We start from the raw sequence: 17,476 nt of genomic DNA, 5'->3' as shown, positions 1-17,476 counted from the left end.
GAGGCAGGTTGGAGTCAGGAAGGAGCCATGGAAGATGGTGAAGGACAGGGGATGCTTAGGCCAAGAACGCTGCCTAAAGAAATGCCTCTGAACCAAGCTCTTGAAACAGTTTCAGCCTTCCTCTTGCAAGAGCAGAAGTTTTCCAGAAATCCATGAGCGCTCTGATAACTTTGTTGGAGCAACGCAAGGAATTCGTTTCTCATGTGAATACACAACCTGAATAGTCTTCTAACTTAAGCAAGCTACCAACTTCTGCTTCAGTTTTATCTTGTTTTTACATTAATGACATGGATATTCAGGCCTGCTTCTATCAAGTTCAGTGCAAACAGAATTCCCTCTATCTTTGAATCCAAGGTGCCAGAACAGATTAGCAATTGTTTTAAATTCAAGATCAAAACCTACACCATTTGGTCTTCAAAATTGTGACACTTCTGCAGGGGTTAGCTTCAGGAAGCTGTCTCAGGGTTAGGTTGTAATCACCCAGCTGTTACACAGAAGAAAGTGGTGGACAGCTTATTTTAAATCCTTAGTCCTTTGTAAGTCAACCAAGGGTCAGAGCACTTAAGACAAACACAGGAGTCAGAACTTTCCTTGCTCATGGTTGTAGAACTTATATTCCACTGTAGACTGGACCTTAAAAAACAGGTGATCTAAACAAAAGACACAACAGTAACTGTCTTTGTTATTAGCTTCCACTACATCACTGTGCCTGAGTTGATTAAAGAGTTGATTAAATCCTAGTCACATCTTCAGCATCTGTAACAATGGTAGATAATCCTCATGGCTCAACACAGATAAAATCATTGCTATCTGAAAGCACGTAATTGCAAGACTCAAACAATATGCAGTTGGATTTACTAATTAGGTGGCTAAAAGTTACTAAATGAGTTTGCAGATATCTGCATGATTTGAGCAGTTATACAGTCTTTCCACAGAGTGCAACTGGGATATTCTTCCTGTATTTGCAGACATGAATGGGACAGCCATTGAAAATTTTGTCTGTGTCATTTTCAATGTTTCCTCCATGAACTGCACTTGGCATGTGGGCAGGACTGCTTCAGGAGACACCCAATATTTCCTGTACTGGAAGACCTCAAAGTAAGTAGTCTGCTTGCATCTAGGGAATTGTGATTTCTGGTCTGACAAGTGATATTGTCAATATTTAACTGATGCAATATGTCATGTAAAGGAAAGAAGATTTCACAGGATGCCAGAGTTACATCAAAGATAATTATGGAAGGCACACAGGATGTAGATTCCAAAATATAACAATAGAAAATAAGAGAGCTTATTTCCTGGTAAATGGGTCTAGAAGTGGACAAAACATTCACTCGTATGAGAAGATGATTATGCTGTACAAAATTGGTAAGGATTTTTTTTTCAATTTTATTTCCAGTTTTATGCTAAGAGAATGAAGAATTCATTCCTGGAAAAAAAAGCATACATTTTTAAAATACTGCTCTTCAGAACAGATACTTTTGTGTCCTGGTTTAGCCTAAAACAGGTCAATTTTCCTTTCAGTGTTTTTTACTTTCAGCTAAGTCTCTTCTAAGTAACTGCGCTTTCTGAAACTAACTGCATGTTTTGCAGACAGTGTCTGCTTCTAGGACTGATAATGATCAAAGTTTAGAGTTACCACTGAGGCACCGGTAAGGATGTTATGCAGAAAGGCTCTTGCTGTACTTATTCTTAGAGAAACCAAGGTCACTGCTAAATTCCTCACTGCTTATGAGTGAAGAGTCGCAGAAGGGTCACACCTGAAGGGAGGAGCAGACAGGGCAGGTGACCCATAATTGACCAACGAAGGTATTCCATCCCATACACATCATTCTTAGTACAAAGCAGGGAGATCATGAGGGTCTTGCCCCTTCTTGCCCCTGCCCCTTCTTGCCCCCTTCTGCTATGGCCGGCATTCGAAGAGGACTCCGTCTGTTTCCCTGCTGCCCCTGATCCTGATCCGTGCATCCCTGAATCCAGCTCTCGACCATCGCTGGGCCCAGCCTGGGCCTTCCCGGAGCCTGCCCTGCAGTGCTGGAGGTGACGTGGCCGACATCGGGGGAGCTTGATCTTAGTTTTGTATATATTTGTATATATTTAGTTATTTCCATTATTATTATTATACTCTTTTTCATTACTATAGTTCATTTAAACTGTTTTAACTTTCCAACCCATAAGTCTTTCTCCCTTTTCTCTTTTCCTTCCCCTTCAGGGGCAAGGAGGAGGGTTAATAGAGAGCGTCTGCCACCGGTTTAATAGCCAGCCCAGCCTTAAACCGTGACATTTTGCCTTTTCCCCAGCCTCGATGGCTGAAAAGTCAAAAGTACAAGAATGAACAAAAACAAATGAATGCAGAGACAATCTGAAATCATAGGTCAGATAATTGTGAACATTTCAGTCAAATATTTATTCTCTGAAAGAAAGGTATCATCTTTTGGGATTAACTAGCTAAGGATGCCAGAGCGGCACTATCTAGATGTGGGTTTTATATCATCTCATAATTCTGTTCATCCACATAATACAAAAGAACTAATTACTTTAACACTGTGAAAAAAAACTTTCATTTTTTTAATGGAAGAATGTTGCTAATAAAAAAAAAAAAGAAGAAATTATTTCTGTTTAATATGAACACAGTATAAAAAACCAAGCCCTGCACAGATTATATGCTGAATTCAGTAAGATCTAACAAACGGCTTGTGTTTTTTAATTTTACCTACTGTTGCTGCTGATACTCCAGGCTCCTCAACTGGCGTGTTAAATCAGGAAGTCCTGCTTCAGAATATGGGGTGAATATAATAATTCTGGTAAAGCTGCATTCCATCTTTTTAGACCAGTTGCTTGTACATCTATCTATATTTTTAAAAGGCAGAGCAAAGAGAAGTGTTTATTAACCAATTGTATTTCCAATTATATTATTGTAGAAAAACTCACCCCTCCATTAAATGTCACTGTGAACTGTACAGAAGCTTCTCATGGTTGTGAAATTCAGTGGCAACCACCTCGCACAAGTCACGTGAAAAGACATGGTTGTTTCAAATATGAAATTGTCATAGAAAACAAGGTAAGAATAATTGTGACTCTTAATAGTATTTTGTATGCTTGTATTTCCACACACTCTACCATACAACCACTACCCTAACTAATGTCTCCTTTTTGATATGTAGTACCCCTCTTGCACATGAGTTGAGGATTGCTGTCACTCACAAATAGGGGCAGCAAATTGAGGGAATGCTTTCAGTCCACTGTACAACTCGTCTTTAAAGAAACTGGGCAAGGGATTCCCCACACTAAGGGTGAATAGCTATTTTAGCAGATATAGGGGGATGGACAATATTACCTGATGACTTTATTATGAACAGTTATAGGATACATCAAACGACCTCTAAATATAATACAAAAAAACCCAAAGCTACTGTTAAATTGGATACAACAAATTTTATGTGTCCCCATAATGCAGCTGGGGTCCTAGTGTAGTCTCTCAGTCCTACTGCTGTTTTTTGACAAAGTTAGGTCAGGAAATTCTTCTCTCTCGTTTTCTTCTCTGCAGTCTCCTATTGCATCAGTCACTTTTTATCATGCTTTTCACAAACTCACTTTGCTTCGTTCCTGCTTCTTGTAGTCATCACTACTGCTCAGTCAGGTTTATGATATTACTAAACTAGGTCCAAATAAGTAACACATGCTTTATTACAAAGGCGTACCTGTAAGTTAGGATGTGCTGCAAGAGCTCTTGGGTATCTCCACCTGGACCCTCATACTGTTCATCCTGCCCTTTGTGTATCCAACCTTGCCTTCTTCTCCTCTTGCCTCAGTTTACTGACACAAGTGTGGTGTTGCTAAGGAGTTTGGGAGTTAAGGTTTAGCTAAAGTATACACAATGAAGCATACACAACATGTTTGCAATGCAGCTGACGCAATCTTATGTAAGGGACAGTAACATAGCATCTGTTCATTGTGAGGTTTTATTAAGTTCAGTGCCCTTTGTTTTTAACTTAAAGTGGAAAGAGCCATCCATTTCTTTGAATAAAAAGAAAAATTCTGTCAGGTTATTGGAACAGAATATCCAGATTTTCCAGCTCCTAACTGTATATGGTTGTTATTATACATTTCAGTAATTGCAAATATTTTGAAGACTTGGATGAATACAAACAGTAGTGTTATATCAAACAAAAATAAAATTCAAAACACTTGCAGAAATATTTGTGAGTTCATTGTTCCAACAGCAAAAAATTTTTGAAACGGAGACATAACATAGCTAAATTATATGTTTAAGAATGTAAAAGCTACACAGACAAAAGTTTTAATGGAAAAACTTTGCCTTTTTTTTTGTTTAGTTCTTCGATAATCAGTTCTGCAATCAAATTCAAAGGCTAGAGTATTTCAGAGCACCAGTGGTGAGGAAAAACCTTTCAGTGAAAGAACAGCTTCACTTCATAGTCTTTAAAAGTAGACATTTAAAATATTAAATGTACCTTTTTTTTCTGAAAATCAAACATTCATAAGGCAGGACCCCTTATTATACTATTAAAAAAGAACAATAATAAAAATTAAAATTTTCTTTTGTTGCTAGGCTGATCCTGAGAAAAACATCAAACACACGTCTAAAAGAGTAAGTCTTTATTACCGTATTAATCTAATTTTTATGCTGGGTTGAAATGTGACCTATATCAGAGCAACCTCCAACAAATTTGTTTTGGTTTCACACTACCAGTTTCAGTATACTATGTATGCCCTCTATTGACAAGTTTCCTAAACTCAAAGTTTTAAAGTGTTATTTATAAAACTTGGTACAAAAAAACACCTGCGCATGTGGAACTTTATATTATTTCTATGCAAGTCATAAAATCTTCCATTTTACAGTCCTTTGTACTTCCTACCAAATTCATATATATGTATAAATATGGATCATAATTCCATATCACACTTAGACATACAAAATGTGGAGAAATTTTTCTTCATTAATGGTCTCTGGAAGGGGCTGAGATGGAGGAGGCAAGAAAGTATCACCTGAAAGATTAAGCCAGTATAAAGAAGGAAGATAAATAAATCAAGTTTTCAAGAAGGCTCAATATTCTTCTGAGAATGATTTCAATATATGTCAAATTTTTCTCTTCTGTATAATCTGGCTGTAAACTCTACTTCAGTTTTGAAGAAGAGCAAAACTTCAAACAGAACACCAGATCTTTGAAGAATTACCGTCTAGTAGAATAAAACATTTACAGACTGAAAACTAACTATTGATTATTTTTTTCCCAAAGTCCCACTGTTTAGCAGAGGCTAAGGAGCCAGGGAAGCATACTGAAAATTTCATCTTCACATCACCAATAACAAAAATGTTCAAAGAAAAAGAATTAGGATGGAACAAGCTAATTTATTAAGAGAGAATTTTCTATTTGTTATTTCACTCTAGTCTATTCACAGAAGTATGTGTAAAATTTTCTTTTGTAATTGTTTGTATCGTTAAATGAACCTGACTCATTCTTAACAGCTGTACATCTAGTGAATAAAAAGTTCTCAGTTTAGTTGTTTTGTGTTTAGGAAAGAAGTGTCACAGGAAACTCCTACATATTTGGGAGCTTCAGTGCAGAAAAAAGGTACAGCGTCAAAATCAGAGCAACTGACAATGGTTGTTTAGTGAGCACGACCTGGGGAGAGTGGAGTACACCCGTAGAGTTTGGTAAGAATGAAGGTCACTTCCTCAACCTAGTTTTCCCTTAGTTACTACTTGTCTGCCTCATCTATTACTTCATACTTATAGGTGGAAACACATTGATATTTGCACATTAATTTGCTAGGATGAAAAGGAGCAAAGAATTGGCGTGTCTCTTAATATGAGGGAAGTCTCCAAGCATTCTGGTGTGACAGTGGGTGCTTCTTGGAAGGAGATAGTGAATAAAGCAGACCTTTTTGAGGTCTGTTGCCAGCTCTTTTCCTTCTTCTATTTCTACTTCTGGCTTTACAAATTTCTCTTTTCCTCTGTTACTCTCTGACACATTGGATGTTGAAGCACTCTGTAGGCTTCAGTTCCTTACAAAATGCTTGGTAAGGTCTCAACTTACTGTAGACAGTCCACATACTGTCAGTCATCCTGTTCCTTCACATGTTACAGGGCAATGAGGTACTAAGCTAAAGAAGCAGCCACTTCATACCAGTGCTTGACACTATCATGCAAAGCAGATTGCACATGCTGTGCAGTCATTCCTGTTCTGTGATACTAATCAACACTTCGATGATTGCTTGTCTTTCAGGAAAAGTACAACTTATATCTACTTCATCATATATGTTATTTCTGATACCAATGCTGGCAGCAAGTCTCATACTTTTTCTCTGCGCAGTGTAAGCCTTATTTATTGTGCAAAATTTTAATCCTGTAGTTGAAATAACACTTTTTTCCCCAATAGAATATTTCTGGCCTCCTTTTAAAGGAGGAAGGGGGAAAATCGATACTGATCTATGGCAGGAATCATGGCCTGCTGGGTGTTCCTCAAGTGGGCTCTGTATTTCTGATTCCCAACCTTCTTATCCACTTGATCAATGTAACATAACACTTTCCAATACTGAGACAAGGCCTTATATCAGTGCTGCTTTCCTGCCATCAGACCCTGCAATGTAGACGGGTGGTGCATGAAATTGTTTCCTTGTTTTGAGGATATTTCCATTTCAAACACTTAAAAAAACAGCTCCCTATGATTCTTTCATAAGTCATAAAATAAATTATTATAATCCAAATTCTGAACAATGAAATTATAAAATTGTATTCAGCCTATGCAATTTTTAGTTACTCCTTCACTACTTTTGTCTTAGAGGAATAAAATAATACCTCAAAAGTATTATTATATAGTAAGTGTTCATATGTTTGCTTACTAAGTCTTTTCTTCACCAACCCTTTTTGTCACTGTAGAAGCATTTATTTGAAAAAAACTTCTGCTACAGTACCACAGCCAAGAAACCCATTCCATGAGCTCTCTCCAATGGATATCCAGGTATGTTTCCTTTCCATTTACCTGAAATTTGTTGTAAATAAGGATCCACTGCAGTTTCAAAGGTATGACCTAAGTATCACAAAGATGCACAGAAGCAAGGATAAATTTTCTTTCTTTTTCTTGTTCTTGGGGTATTGAAAGAGAAGGTCCACATGCAAATAATTCTTCTGTTTTTCCTTTTCCATTATGAAACAATTGTCATTCGCCTACCTGGAACATTGGAGAAAATGCACTATTTCACCCTGCTCTCCCTATAAGCCCCATGCTATCTCTAGAATAGTGCTGAGCCTAAGCTTCTCAGCACAACAATAATGCAGAATCAGACTGTAGGTCAGCTACGGGGAGAGAAGGGACAAAGAAATCTAGTGCTGGCCAAAAATAGTCATGCCATAGCAGATGTTGAGACCCATGTTAGTATTTGGCAATGATGCTGAAGGAGGAAATCTTTCTAGGGTATGGTAAGCAAGAAAGTATAGGAGAGAGCTGAGAGGTTCTAGCTTATGCAGAGAGCCGGAGAGACTCATGAGAAGAAGAAGGAACAGACAGACAGTCATTGCAAGTAACAGAGGGGAACTGCTATCTAGAGAGCCTGTTGCAAAGTTTGCTGCAATTTGCAAAGTCTTTGAGTTGGCTACAGCCAGGTCTGGAAGAACAAATGTGTCTGCAAGAACACACTGGATCACCAATGACCCTTTGTAAATGCTTTTACTTTCTGTTCCTTCATCATGTTAACTTTTCTGTGTTTAAAAAGATTAGTTTTCTGGCTTTCCAGTTGAAACGTCTTTTGTTCCTCTTTGGGGAGTTCATCACGGAGGGAAGACCTAGACATGTGGGCTTCAGTCCTCTCATCGACAGAGTCTCACTACAGCTTCTATATACTAAATAATAATTCTCTGAATGACAGGAGATTCATAAATGGTAAACTCGTGGCTAATCTCATGCATGAAACTTTAATGAAATGTTTTGTTCTTCATTTCATAGACAGACTATGAGAATCAATTAATAAAGCATGAAACTGAAGATATCATAACAATTACTGAAGAAGTGGCATAATGGCATGCACGTGAAATGAGCAACTTCATTTTTTTCAAACTTATATATCTTGTTGGCTGTAATTTACAGGTTTTTGATGTTCTCTGCCTCTTGCAAGCAGAGTGAATAACGTTGCTTGTAGAGACAATTTACCAAGAGCCTATCTATCTGTAAAAGCCTATTTGTATTTGATTGCATTTTCCATAAATAATTTGAGTTGTTTGAACTATTTTTGTTTCTTCTTATGATGACTGTTCTTGCAATGTTTCAGCAAAAGTATTTCAGTAGTATTTTGGAAGTTATTATACTGCTTTTCAACACCATGCAAAAGAATAAAATAAGAACAACCAAACTTAAGGGGTTTATTCATGATCTCCAGTGGTCCAGTGCCTTGGAAAAGGAACAGCCTTATTGAGATTGTGATTAGGAATAAAAATTTGTCATCTGTATGAAAACTCACTGAAAACCAGCCAGGACTAAATCACACATTGTGTTTCTGCGGATGGATTATTTAGATTGGGAAAACCAGGGGTTAGAGGCCATTTATAGCCTTGAAGTCCCCAGTGCCATGCCTGTGTCCCATCTCTTACCCAGCCCCATGCCTCTACACCTCTACACCCTATCCTGTGTCTCCACTTCCGAACGCCTCTGCCATCATCCAGACCTACACTGCATCAGTGTGTTAGAGTTGTAAAGCCTTGGTGGTACCATACAAAGATAAACAAAATTAAAACAAATTAGCCATGGATATCTGGTCAAACAAAACTACCAAACAGGTCAAGAAAAGCTCAAGCAGAGCAAGCCTGACAAACTTCAGCCCTGAGGTCTTGCAAACTCATTACAAAGCTTATGGCCTGTTACTAGCAATGGCAATACCATGTTACAGGGCTACATGGTTACAACAGCTAAGTTCACGAATACTGCCAATACAAATGATATGCTTTTCCCTCACATCTGCATTACTTGCAGAGTGTCTCTACAGAATAAACATGAAAGACCGCCTGTGCCAACTAGGCAATTCTGCTCCTGACTGGCTTTTCCAAAGTTTTACCTAAGGCTGCTAAAACAACTTCTTCTGAAATTGTTTTGATCTTTGTTTCTGTATTTCTAGCAGAAAAAAACATAGGACAGACTCTTGCACCGGAGAATGTCTCAATGATTTGCATGTTCTGGTAAACTGAATCCCTGTAAAACAGAAGAGACGTTGCTGAGATTAAGAAAAGACTGTGCCAAGTGAAAAAACTCTGTATGGTGGCCCTTAAACTGAGAAGTTGCAGTTAGTTGTCCTCATCAAACCAGAGCAAGAGCTTCACATCTGTCTGGAGCAGGGCCCTGGCTGGAGGGAGGCATGCCTTGAGCCATCCCATACTGCGAACTAAGCTCCAGCAGACAAGCACCAAGGGAGGTCCTGCAGCAGAGTAAGATTAGACTAGACTAGACTAGACTAGACTAAAATAGAATATTTCAATTGGAAGGAACCTACGACGATCATCTCGTCCAACTGCCTGACCAATTCAGGGCTGACCAAAAGATAAGTCAGGTTATTAAGGGCATTGTCCAAATGCCTCTTAAACACTGACAGGCTTGGGGCATCGACCACCTCTCTAGGAAGCCTGTTCCAGTGTTTGACCTCCCTCTCGGTAAAGAAATGCTTCCTAATGCCCAGTCTAAACCTCCCCTGGTGCAGCCTTGAATCATTCCCATGCATCCTATCACCGGATCCCAGGGAGAAGAGCTCAGCACCTCCCTCTCCACATCCCCTCCTCAGGAAGCTGTAGAGAGCAATGAGCTCGCCCCTAAGCCTCCTTTTCTCCAAACTAAACAAATCCAAAATCCTTAGCTGCTCCCCATAGGACATTCCTTCCAGCCTTGTCACTAGCTTTGTTGCTCTTCTCTGGACACATTCGAGCACCTCCACATCCTTCTTAAATCGTGGGGCCCAGAACTGCACACAGTGTTCAAGGTGAGTCTGCACCAATGCTGAATACAGTGGGATAATCACCTCTTCTGACCAGCTGTTGTGCTGTTTGATGCACCCCAGGATGCAATTTGCCCTCTGGGCTGCCAGGGCACACTGCTGACTCACATTGAGCCTGCTGTCAACCACCACCCCCAGATCCCTTTCTTCAGGGCTGCTCTCCAGCCACTCCTTTCACAATTTATACTTTTGCCCAGCATTACCCTTCCTAGGTGCAGAATCCGGCATTTGGACTTGTTAAATTTCATCCCATTAGTCTTTGCCCAATGCTCCAATCTATCTAGACTTTTCTGCAAGGCCTCCTGTCCCTCAAGAGAGTCAACAGCACCTCCTAGTTTGATATCTTGCTAATGGTGCATTCAACTCCTGCATCCAGATCATTGACATATTGAACAGAACTGGCCCTAGAATTGAACCCTGAGAAACACCGCTGGTGACCGGTCACCAGCCAGATGTAGCCCCATTCACAATAACCCTTTGAGCTCTGCCCTTCAGCCACATCCACAAGGTCAGGAGGAAGCAAGGGGTGGCAGAGGGTGCAGAGACCAGAGTCTGTGAGGTATGTGAAGACACCTCTGGCAGTGTAGGTTGTGTGCCAGGGCAAAGGTGCAAGATGTCATGAGCTGTTTAGAGAGGTTACTTGGGACTGCAAGGGATGAGCTGTGGTACTTGTCATGGTATCCAACACACAGGAAAGAACAGGAAGGATGTGCTGGAGGCTAAACCCAAGCTGCTGGCAGGAGTCCAGCACATCCATAGCAGAAGTCTCTGAATTACTGCCAGTCTCTCAGTTAAGAGCTGAGACATGCAGAGCACTAAATCTCAGATCCTGTTCTGCCCTGAGTAAGCTGAAGTCTGCTCTCATGACATCGAACATATATAGCATGCTATTTGCCTTCCTCCTTTCTCTCAGGATCTTGAAGTCCATCACATCATGATCCTTGCAGTCAAGACTGTCAATGACTGTCACATCCATGACCAGCTGGCTGAGCACATCCTGCAGTCACCCTGTCCAGCATCTGTATGAAAATATTGTTCCTGGTGACCTCTATAATTCTCCTGGCTTGCCTGTAGCCTGCCATTTTCCCTTGCATCAAGTCTCAGGATGGTTAAAGTCATCTTGGGTGGTTGAAATCTTTTCATGGTAGGTAGATAAAGATCTCTCATAAACTGGTGATAAAATGGTGATAAAGTGGTGATAAAGTGGTGATAAAATTCCACTAGACCAAATTACCTCCAAGAGGCCACCTTTGTAACCAAATTTTTCTATGATTCTCTGTTTCTAAACAAGCTTTCATTAACAATTTCTTTTAAATAACTTTTTAAAACAAAACCAGAGCAGGAACCTTCTAAGTTATAACTACCTAAAGATAAGAGCACCTGTATCAGAAGTGGCCAACTAAAGTCAAAGCTTACTTTAATCTAAGGGGAATTAAACAGGTAAGGTCTACTGCATCCTCTCCATCCTGCTTCACTCACAGTTGATCGTGGCCATTAGTGCACCCCTTACGTCCCCACTGCTTTCACTACGAAAACTGCTGAGACTGAAAAGCCATTCAGAAAACTTGTTCACTAACAGCATGCTGATGAGAATACCAGAAATCCTATCCATGAAACAGTGGAGGTGGGAGTAGGAGTGGGATTAAGCTATCCCTTTCCCATCTCTGGGCAAAGACCTCATATAACACTCACTGGGAAAGGATGGTCAGGCTATATAACCTTCTAACCAAGCGGCTCAGAGATTCACACAGATAGAAGTCCTTTATTCCGGTCTCCTATGGCTGTTCCTCTGTTCTGTGGAGAAAGACATTTGCTAAAAACTGGAAAGATCTTGCTGCAAGGACCAAAGAGAGGGTCTTGTTTCCCATTTGTATTTTTGTGGTCTACACAAAAACTGTAACACATCATCATAGCAAAATGCCCAGGCAGTTCTTGTGAGCGCTCCTATTGTTGTTGGAGCAATAAATTATTCTTCAAGCTTTCGGGACCTTTAAGAAAGGTTGGTTTTAATCCTGTTCCTGCAGTGACTCTACTCCTTGTAGAGCCAAAAGTTTGTAAACAGCATTCTTGTCTCTGCCCAGCTCTCTCTTCTCTCTCTCTTCTCTCTCTCTTCTGCTTTCTCTTTCTCTTCTTCTTCTCGTTTCTTTTCCAGCTCCTGCCTCATAGTGAGACCACTCAATACTAGTTTTCTGGCCTCTAAAAGATAACAGACTTTGGTAGTACCATCAATAGCACCAGCTTTGTTCGGGGATTTTTAAATTTTTTTAATTTGTTTGCATCTTTGAAAGCCTCAGGTGAGGACTGCCCTAAATATAGGCAAGAAATCCTCTGGATAGGACAGTTCCTTTGTCTGTGGTAACACCACTGTCCTTGTGGGATGTTTGGATTGTTCTGCTGCAGCATATTCCAGTTTAAAAACAAAAAGTACCCAGACCCCAAAACCTCAAAACCCAGACTTCCTCATTGTGCTACAGAGGTGCATAATCTGAGAGAGCACCAGAGAGCACACTGCTCCTCTACTGCCTGTTGTACAGGCTCAGGAGATCTTCAGAGTGGGAGCATGGGGCTTTGCCTGGGGTGCACAAGTAGCCACACAGTTGAGAGTTCAACTAGAGAAAGAGAACCCAGCACTGGACAGATGTGTTTGTCCTTGTCCACCCATTGCAAGATGTGTAACTGGGAGGACTCAAAGGCTGGAAGTCAAACAGCACTTCCCAGGATCAGATTTAGGAACAGAAAAAACACACAGTTACCCAGGGCAGTCAACATCCTGCATCAATGCTAAACAGTGTGATGAAAGGTGTCTCAGATGATAAAATCACTGCTCAGCAATCCAGCCACAGACATCAGTGGGCACAGACTTGTAGTCCAACTACTTCTGCCAAGAAACTCCATCTCCATAGGAGTGTGGAGCTACAGCTCCCTCTTAGCAACAGTTGCCCTTAAACACCATCCCTAAAATGGTGCAGGATCACTAAATGCAACTTTTGTGCAATTGCTCCTAGCCTTCCTCCTCCCCAGCCCAATCTCTGGGCTGCATGGATCACCTCAACTCCCTCCCTTCTCCACTCCTGCACTGTGAGGTGCCAGAGGCTGAGCAGAGCTTCTGGTTTGGATGTGTCTGCTGCAGGAGTGGGTGAGAGACTGCCTAATGCTCTGGGAACTGACCTGCTGGAGGAGGGAGACCAAGGGAGGTGCAAGTCTAGGGGGAAGGAGAAAGACTTTGTCATCCTTCATTTTCTGGAACCCCGTTTGATTCTCCATGACATTTCCTATGGCTCTGATTTTGTTACCCTAGGGACTTCCCTGCCTTCCTTCTCCATGAAATGTAGTCTGTTACTATTATAAAATAGAATGCTTTTCTTCCAAAGACGAGGACACAATAAAGTGTGGCTTTTTTCATTCTTTGTGATCAGAAGTCCTTTCTTGCACTTTCACAGCACAGTAAGTGTTAAAAAAACACCTACATGGATAAGTATGGAGTTTGTTTAATCTGGAAGTGCAGTGACACTTCTAACAATGGACTACTTTTTCCTCTCAGTGATTATCATGGGCCCAGACCTGCATAAACTTTCATTTGCTTTGTCTGTTGACATATTAATGTGATAGGGATAGTGACAGTTATTCTTATCAAAAAGAACCTCTTCTATCACTAAAACTACTTTTTGGTGGAATATCCACCTATTCCTCTTTGCTTCTCATTCCCACTGTTTGCTTCATAACTGTGCTTCAGAAAAACTTTGTCACATTTTTATTCTTTCCTAGCATATGAAGAAAGTGAGCTCCCATGAACTGGTACTTATAAAGCCACCATCACCTTAGACCTTTCCCTCTGAAACCACAAAAGACCAGGCCAGGCTCTGTTGATTCTCTCGTGATTACTGTTTCTAGGGATGACTGGAGTTTTCTTCAGTTCTGGATGCTCAGCGAGAGTTGTTCATCTCCTCAATCAATAGGAAGTTACTGACAGACATGATCAAATGCATGAACACAACCATAGAGTGCCAATACATTGATTTTCAGTTCAGGCCTTGCTCTATGCTTCTAGTACTGCATGTGAGCAGAATTGGAGCTGGTTCAATATTTATCTTTGTAGAAAATACTTTTGCAGTCAAAAAGTTGCTAATATGATGAATAGACTTGTTGTGCTACACCTATTCCCTTTATACTGCATGAGTTGTGGAGAAGAAAGCAGGTCACATATCCACCTTGAGGTGCTGGCTGGTCTCAGTGACAACTCAGTATCATTCATGTTTACAAGCAACATAAGAGAACAAACCTGGAAAATGACAGCACATTTATAGCTCATCAGTCATCAATCTCACACTCTAGCAGGAATTTAGGAAGCAGAAATACTCATGAGCTTAGGCATTTCTGGGTCTCTAGAAAGTAAGCCCTCTTTGTCCACAAAGATAGTCATCACTGCACTATCTTGGGCTTTCTTTTTTGGAAATAACTATATCTTAGTTATGTATGAATAGCTGATATATGAACTGCTGCTGATATGGTTATATCATGTCATAGGTCAGTAAAGAAACGCTAAGATAGGAATGACCCTGGGATTTTGACAAAGGTGAATCCTGGAGTATCTTGGAAGGGTGCTAGGCAGCAGGTGACTTTTTCCAAATATAGTAGGCAAGAAATAGGAGTGGTAGAGAAGTACATGGACAGTTCCCTATCCTAAAAGTTTTTAAATCCAGCAGAATGGATCTCCCTGTTTTTAAGAGGAAAATGTTGACCTATCTTGCTGTTTGAAAAATGTCATAGCGTATTCGGTTTGCATGGCAAGGTTTTGGTAGTGGGGGGGCTACAGGAGTGGCTTCCATGAGAAGCTGCTAGGAGCTTCCCCTGTGTCTGATGGAGCCAATGCCAGGCAGCTCCAAGTCAGACCTGCTGTTGGCCAAGGCCCAGCCAATCAGTGACAGTGGTAGCACCTCTGTGATAACATATTTAAGAAGGGGAAAAAGAAAGCTGCGCAACTGCAGCCAAGGAGAGGAGTGAGAATATGTGAAACAACTGAAGAAGGAGGGAGAGGAGGTGCTCCAGGTGCCAGAGTACAGATTCTCCTGCAGCCGTGGTGAAGACCATGGTGAGGCAGGCTGTTCCCCACAGCCAATGGAGGTCCACGGTGGAGCAGATATCCACCTGCAGCCTGTGGAGGACCCCACACCGGAGAAGGTGGATACACCCGAAGGAAGCTGTGACCCCATGGGAAGCCCATGCTAGAGCAGGTTCCTGGCAGGACCTGTGGACCTATGGAGAGAAGAACCCATGCTGGAGCAGGTTTGCTGGTAGGACTTGTGACCCCGTGGGGGAACCACACTGGAGAAGTTTGTTCCTGAAGGACTGCACCCTGTGGAAGGGACCCATGCTGGAGCAGTTCGTGAAGAACTGCAGTCCATGGGAAGGACTCATGTTGGAGAAGTTTGTGGAGGACTGTCTCCTGGGGGGGGGACCCCACACTAGAGAAGGGGAAGAATGTGAGGAGTCCTCCCCCCAGGGAGGAAGGAGCAGCAGAAACAATGTGTGATGAACTGACGGCAACCCCCATTCCCCATCCCCCTTCACCATTTGAGGGGAGAAGCTAGAGAAATCAGGAGCAAAGTTGAGCCTGGGAAGAAGGGAGGGGTGGGGGGAAGGTGTTTTTAAGATTTGGTTTTATTCCTCATTATCGTACTCTGATTCGATTGGTAATAGATTAAATTCTTTTTTTTCCCCAAGACAAGTCTGTTTTGCCAATGACAGTAATTGGTGAGTGATCTCTCCCTGTCCTTATCTTGACCCACGAGCCTTTCGTTGTATTTTCTCTCCCCTGTCCAGCTGAGGAGGGCAGTGATAGAGCAGCTTTGGTGGGCACCTGGCATCAGCCAGGGTCAACCCCACATGTATTTTCTAGTGATGCTTCAATTCAACATGTGAAGAAATTAAATTACTTTACATGGATTATAAATCTCCATATTAAGTCAACTACATTGACTTCTGTGAAGCAAAGCCTTTCAGGGTATAAGGGAGCTTTTGATGTTTTATACTGTTTGTAATAACCTTCTCATTTAGAAAATGCACATCTGTGACCTGAGAAGGGAACAAATGTTAAGCAGCAGGCCCTGGAGTGGCTTTTTGTAGTTGAATGCTTACTACTTGCAATTTTTTTGTCTGTTTTTGCGGTGGTTTGTGGCTTGGGTTTTCTGACACTGGGAGAAATGGACTGGAAACAAACCCAGAACACAAGTTTTGATAGTAATATATCTTATTTGAAGACTTCATATCCAAGATTTGAAATCCTCTTTTTCCACAGGCTTAAAGAACTTTTACAATTTGCATTGTCATCTCTCTGAGTGCTTCCATAGTCCATCCCTGCTCCGCCCCTGGGACTCTGCCACCCTGCCCACAGCCCAGGGCCCCACATCAGCCCACTGGGCTCCCCCCAACCCTGCCCAGGGCCCAAGACTCCACGTCAGGGATCATCAACCCCTGCCCCAGCAACATCTCCAGCTCCCCACAGCCCTACATTGCCCAGCCATGGGCTCCCTGAGCCAGGCCCACCCGTGGGCCCACACCCAGGCCTGGCCTCAGCCTGTCCCCAGGGAGGTGCCCGATAGCCAGGGCTGAGGCTGCCCCCATCCACCCCTGCTGCCCTGCGCCTGGCTGGGGGTGGGACGGCCCTGGCTGCCAGGACTTGCCCTGCTGCCCTCCATGGGGAGCCCCCACTGCTCCCTGCCCCCAGAAACAGTTGGTATTGAGAGATGCTTTGTACTACTCAGTATTATTTAAAGCTAGAGAGAAATACCTGTAAAAGAAAAGATCTTTATGCACTTTCCGGATTCTACAACAGAAAGGAAAAGTTAACTAGCTAACTGCTTGTTCATGTTATATGAAATCATGAGTTGTGCAATTACATCAATTTAGTGAGAATCGTGAGGGAAGTGATGGATGTCGTATCTTGCAACACTTCCGATGGTATGACAGTTCCCTAAAACACAAGCAGCAAGGGAGACAGCCCTATTTATAGCTGCACAACCATTTAAAATAGGAGTCTTTCCATCTTCTCTGAGCCTGAAGACTATGATACAAAGATAAACGAGATAAAGATGTTTTGAAACAGAAGGTAGGTCCTTCTTTGTCTTTCCAGCTACTTTGTTTGCTGAGGTATTCACTGACACTCTAGGAAGTCCGGGGCTGGAGGGGTTATGTCCCAGGCAAAATCTAAAAAGCTGACAAAGGAATACACGAAGGTAAGTTGAATGAAGTTTTTTTTCAAATAAAGAACCTACTGCCTCCTAAGAAACGTCCTAGCTGCAACTTTGATTTTCTTACTGGGTTTGCTACTGAATTTGTAGAAGTTAGACACCGCTCCTAGATCCATTTTTAAGCATATACTCAAAAACAACCTTGAAAGTACGTGAACTAATGCCATCACGAAACTTACCATATTCACCATCGAGTAACTTGAGCTGATTGATACTGCTGTGACTCATTTTTATATTTC

General features: G+C 41.6%; 1 protein-coding gene across 1 annotated transcript; it reads left to right on the top strand.

Annotated features, from left to right (window-relative positions):
- Positions 1–1,009: 1,009 nt before the first annotated feature.
- LOC137660644 (granulocyte-macrophage colony-stimulating factor receptor subunit alpha-like) lies at positions 1,010–8,033 on the top strand. Its single transcript, XM_068395593.1, has 8 exons — positions 1,010–1,098; positions 1,190–1,365; positions 2,919–3,058; positions 4,568–4,606; positions 5,536–5,674; positions 6,246–6,333; positions 6,899–6,980; positions 7,962–8,033. The coding sequence occupies exons 1-8, from the start codon at positions 1,025–1,027 to the stop codon at positions 8,031–8,033; spliced, it is 810 nt and encodes a 269-aa protein (XP_068251694.1). The 5' UTR covers positions 1,010–1,024.
- The last annotated feature ends 9,443 nt before the right edge of the window (positions 8,034–17,476 follow it).

This window comes from Nyctibius grandis, chromosome 2, assembly GCF_013368605.1.
Source record: "Nyctibius grandis isolate bNycGra1 chromosome 2, bNycGra1.pri, whole genome shotgun sequence".
NCBI lineage: Eukaryota > Metazoa > Chordata > Aves > Nyctibiiformes > Nyctibiidae > Nyctibius > Nyctibius grandis.
The sequence above is the reverse complement of the archived record's forward strand: the minus strand, read 5'-3'. Positions and strand labels throughout refer to the sequence as shown.

Coding starts and splice junctions, on each gene's coding strand:
- LOC137660644 (XM_068395593.1), top strand. CDS start 1,025: ATGAACTGCACTTGGCATGTGGGCAGGACTGCTTCAGGAGACACCCAA. Junction 1,366..2,918: donor GATTATGCTGTACAAAATTG/GTAAGGATTTTT, acceptor ATATTATTGTAG/AAAAACTCACCCCTCCATTA. Junction 6,334..6,898: donor ATACTTTTTCTCTGCGCAGT/GTAAGCCTTATT, acceptor TTGTCACTGTAG/AAGCATTTATTTGAAAAAAA.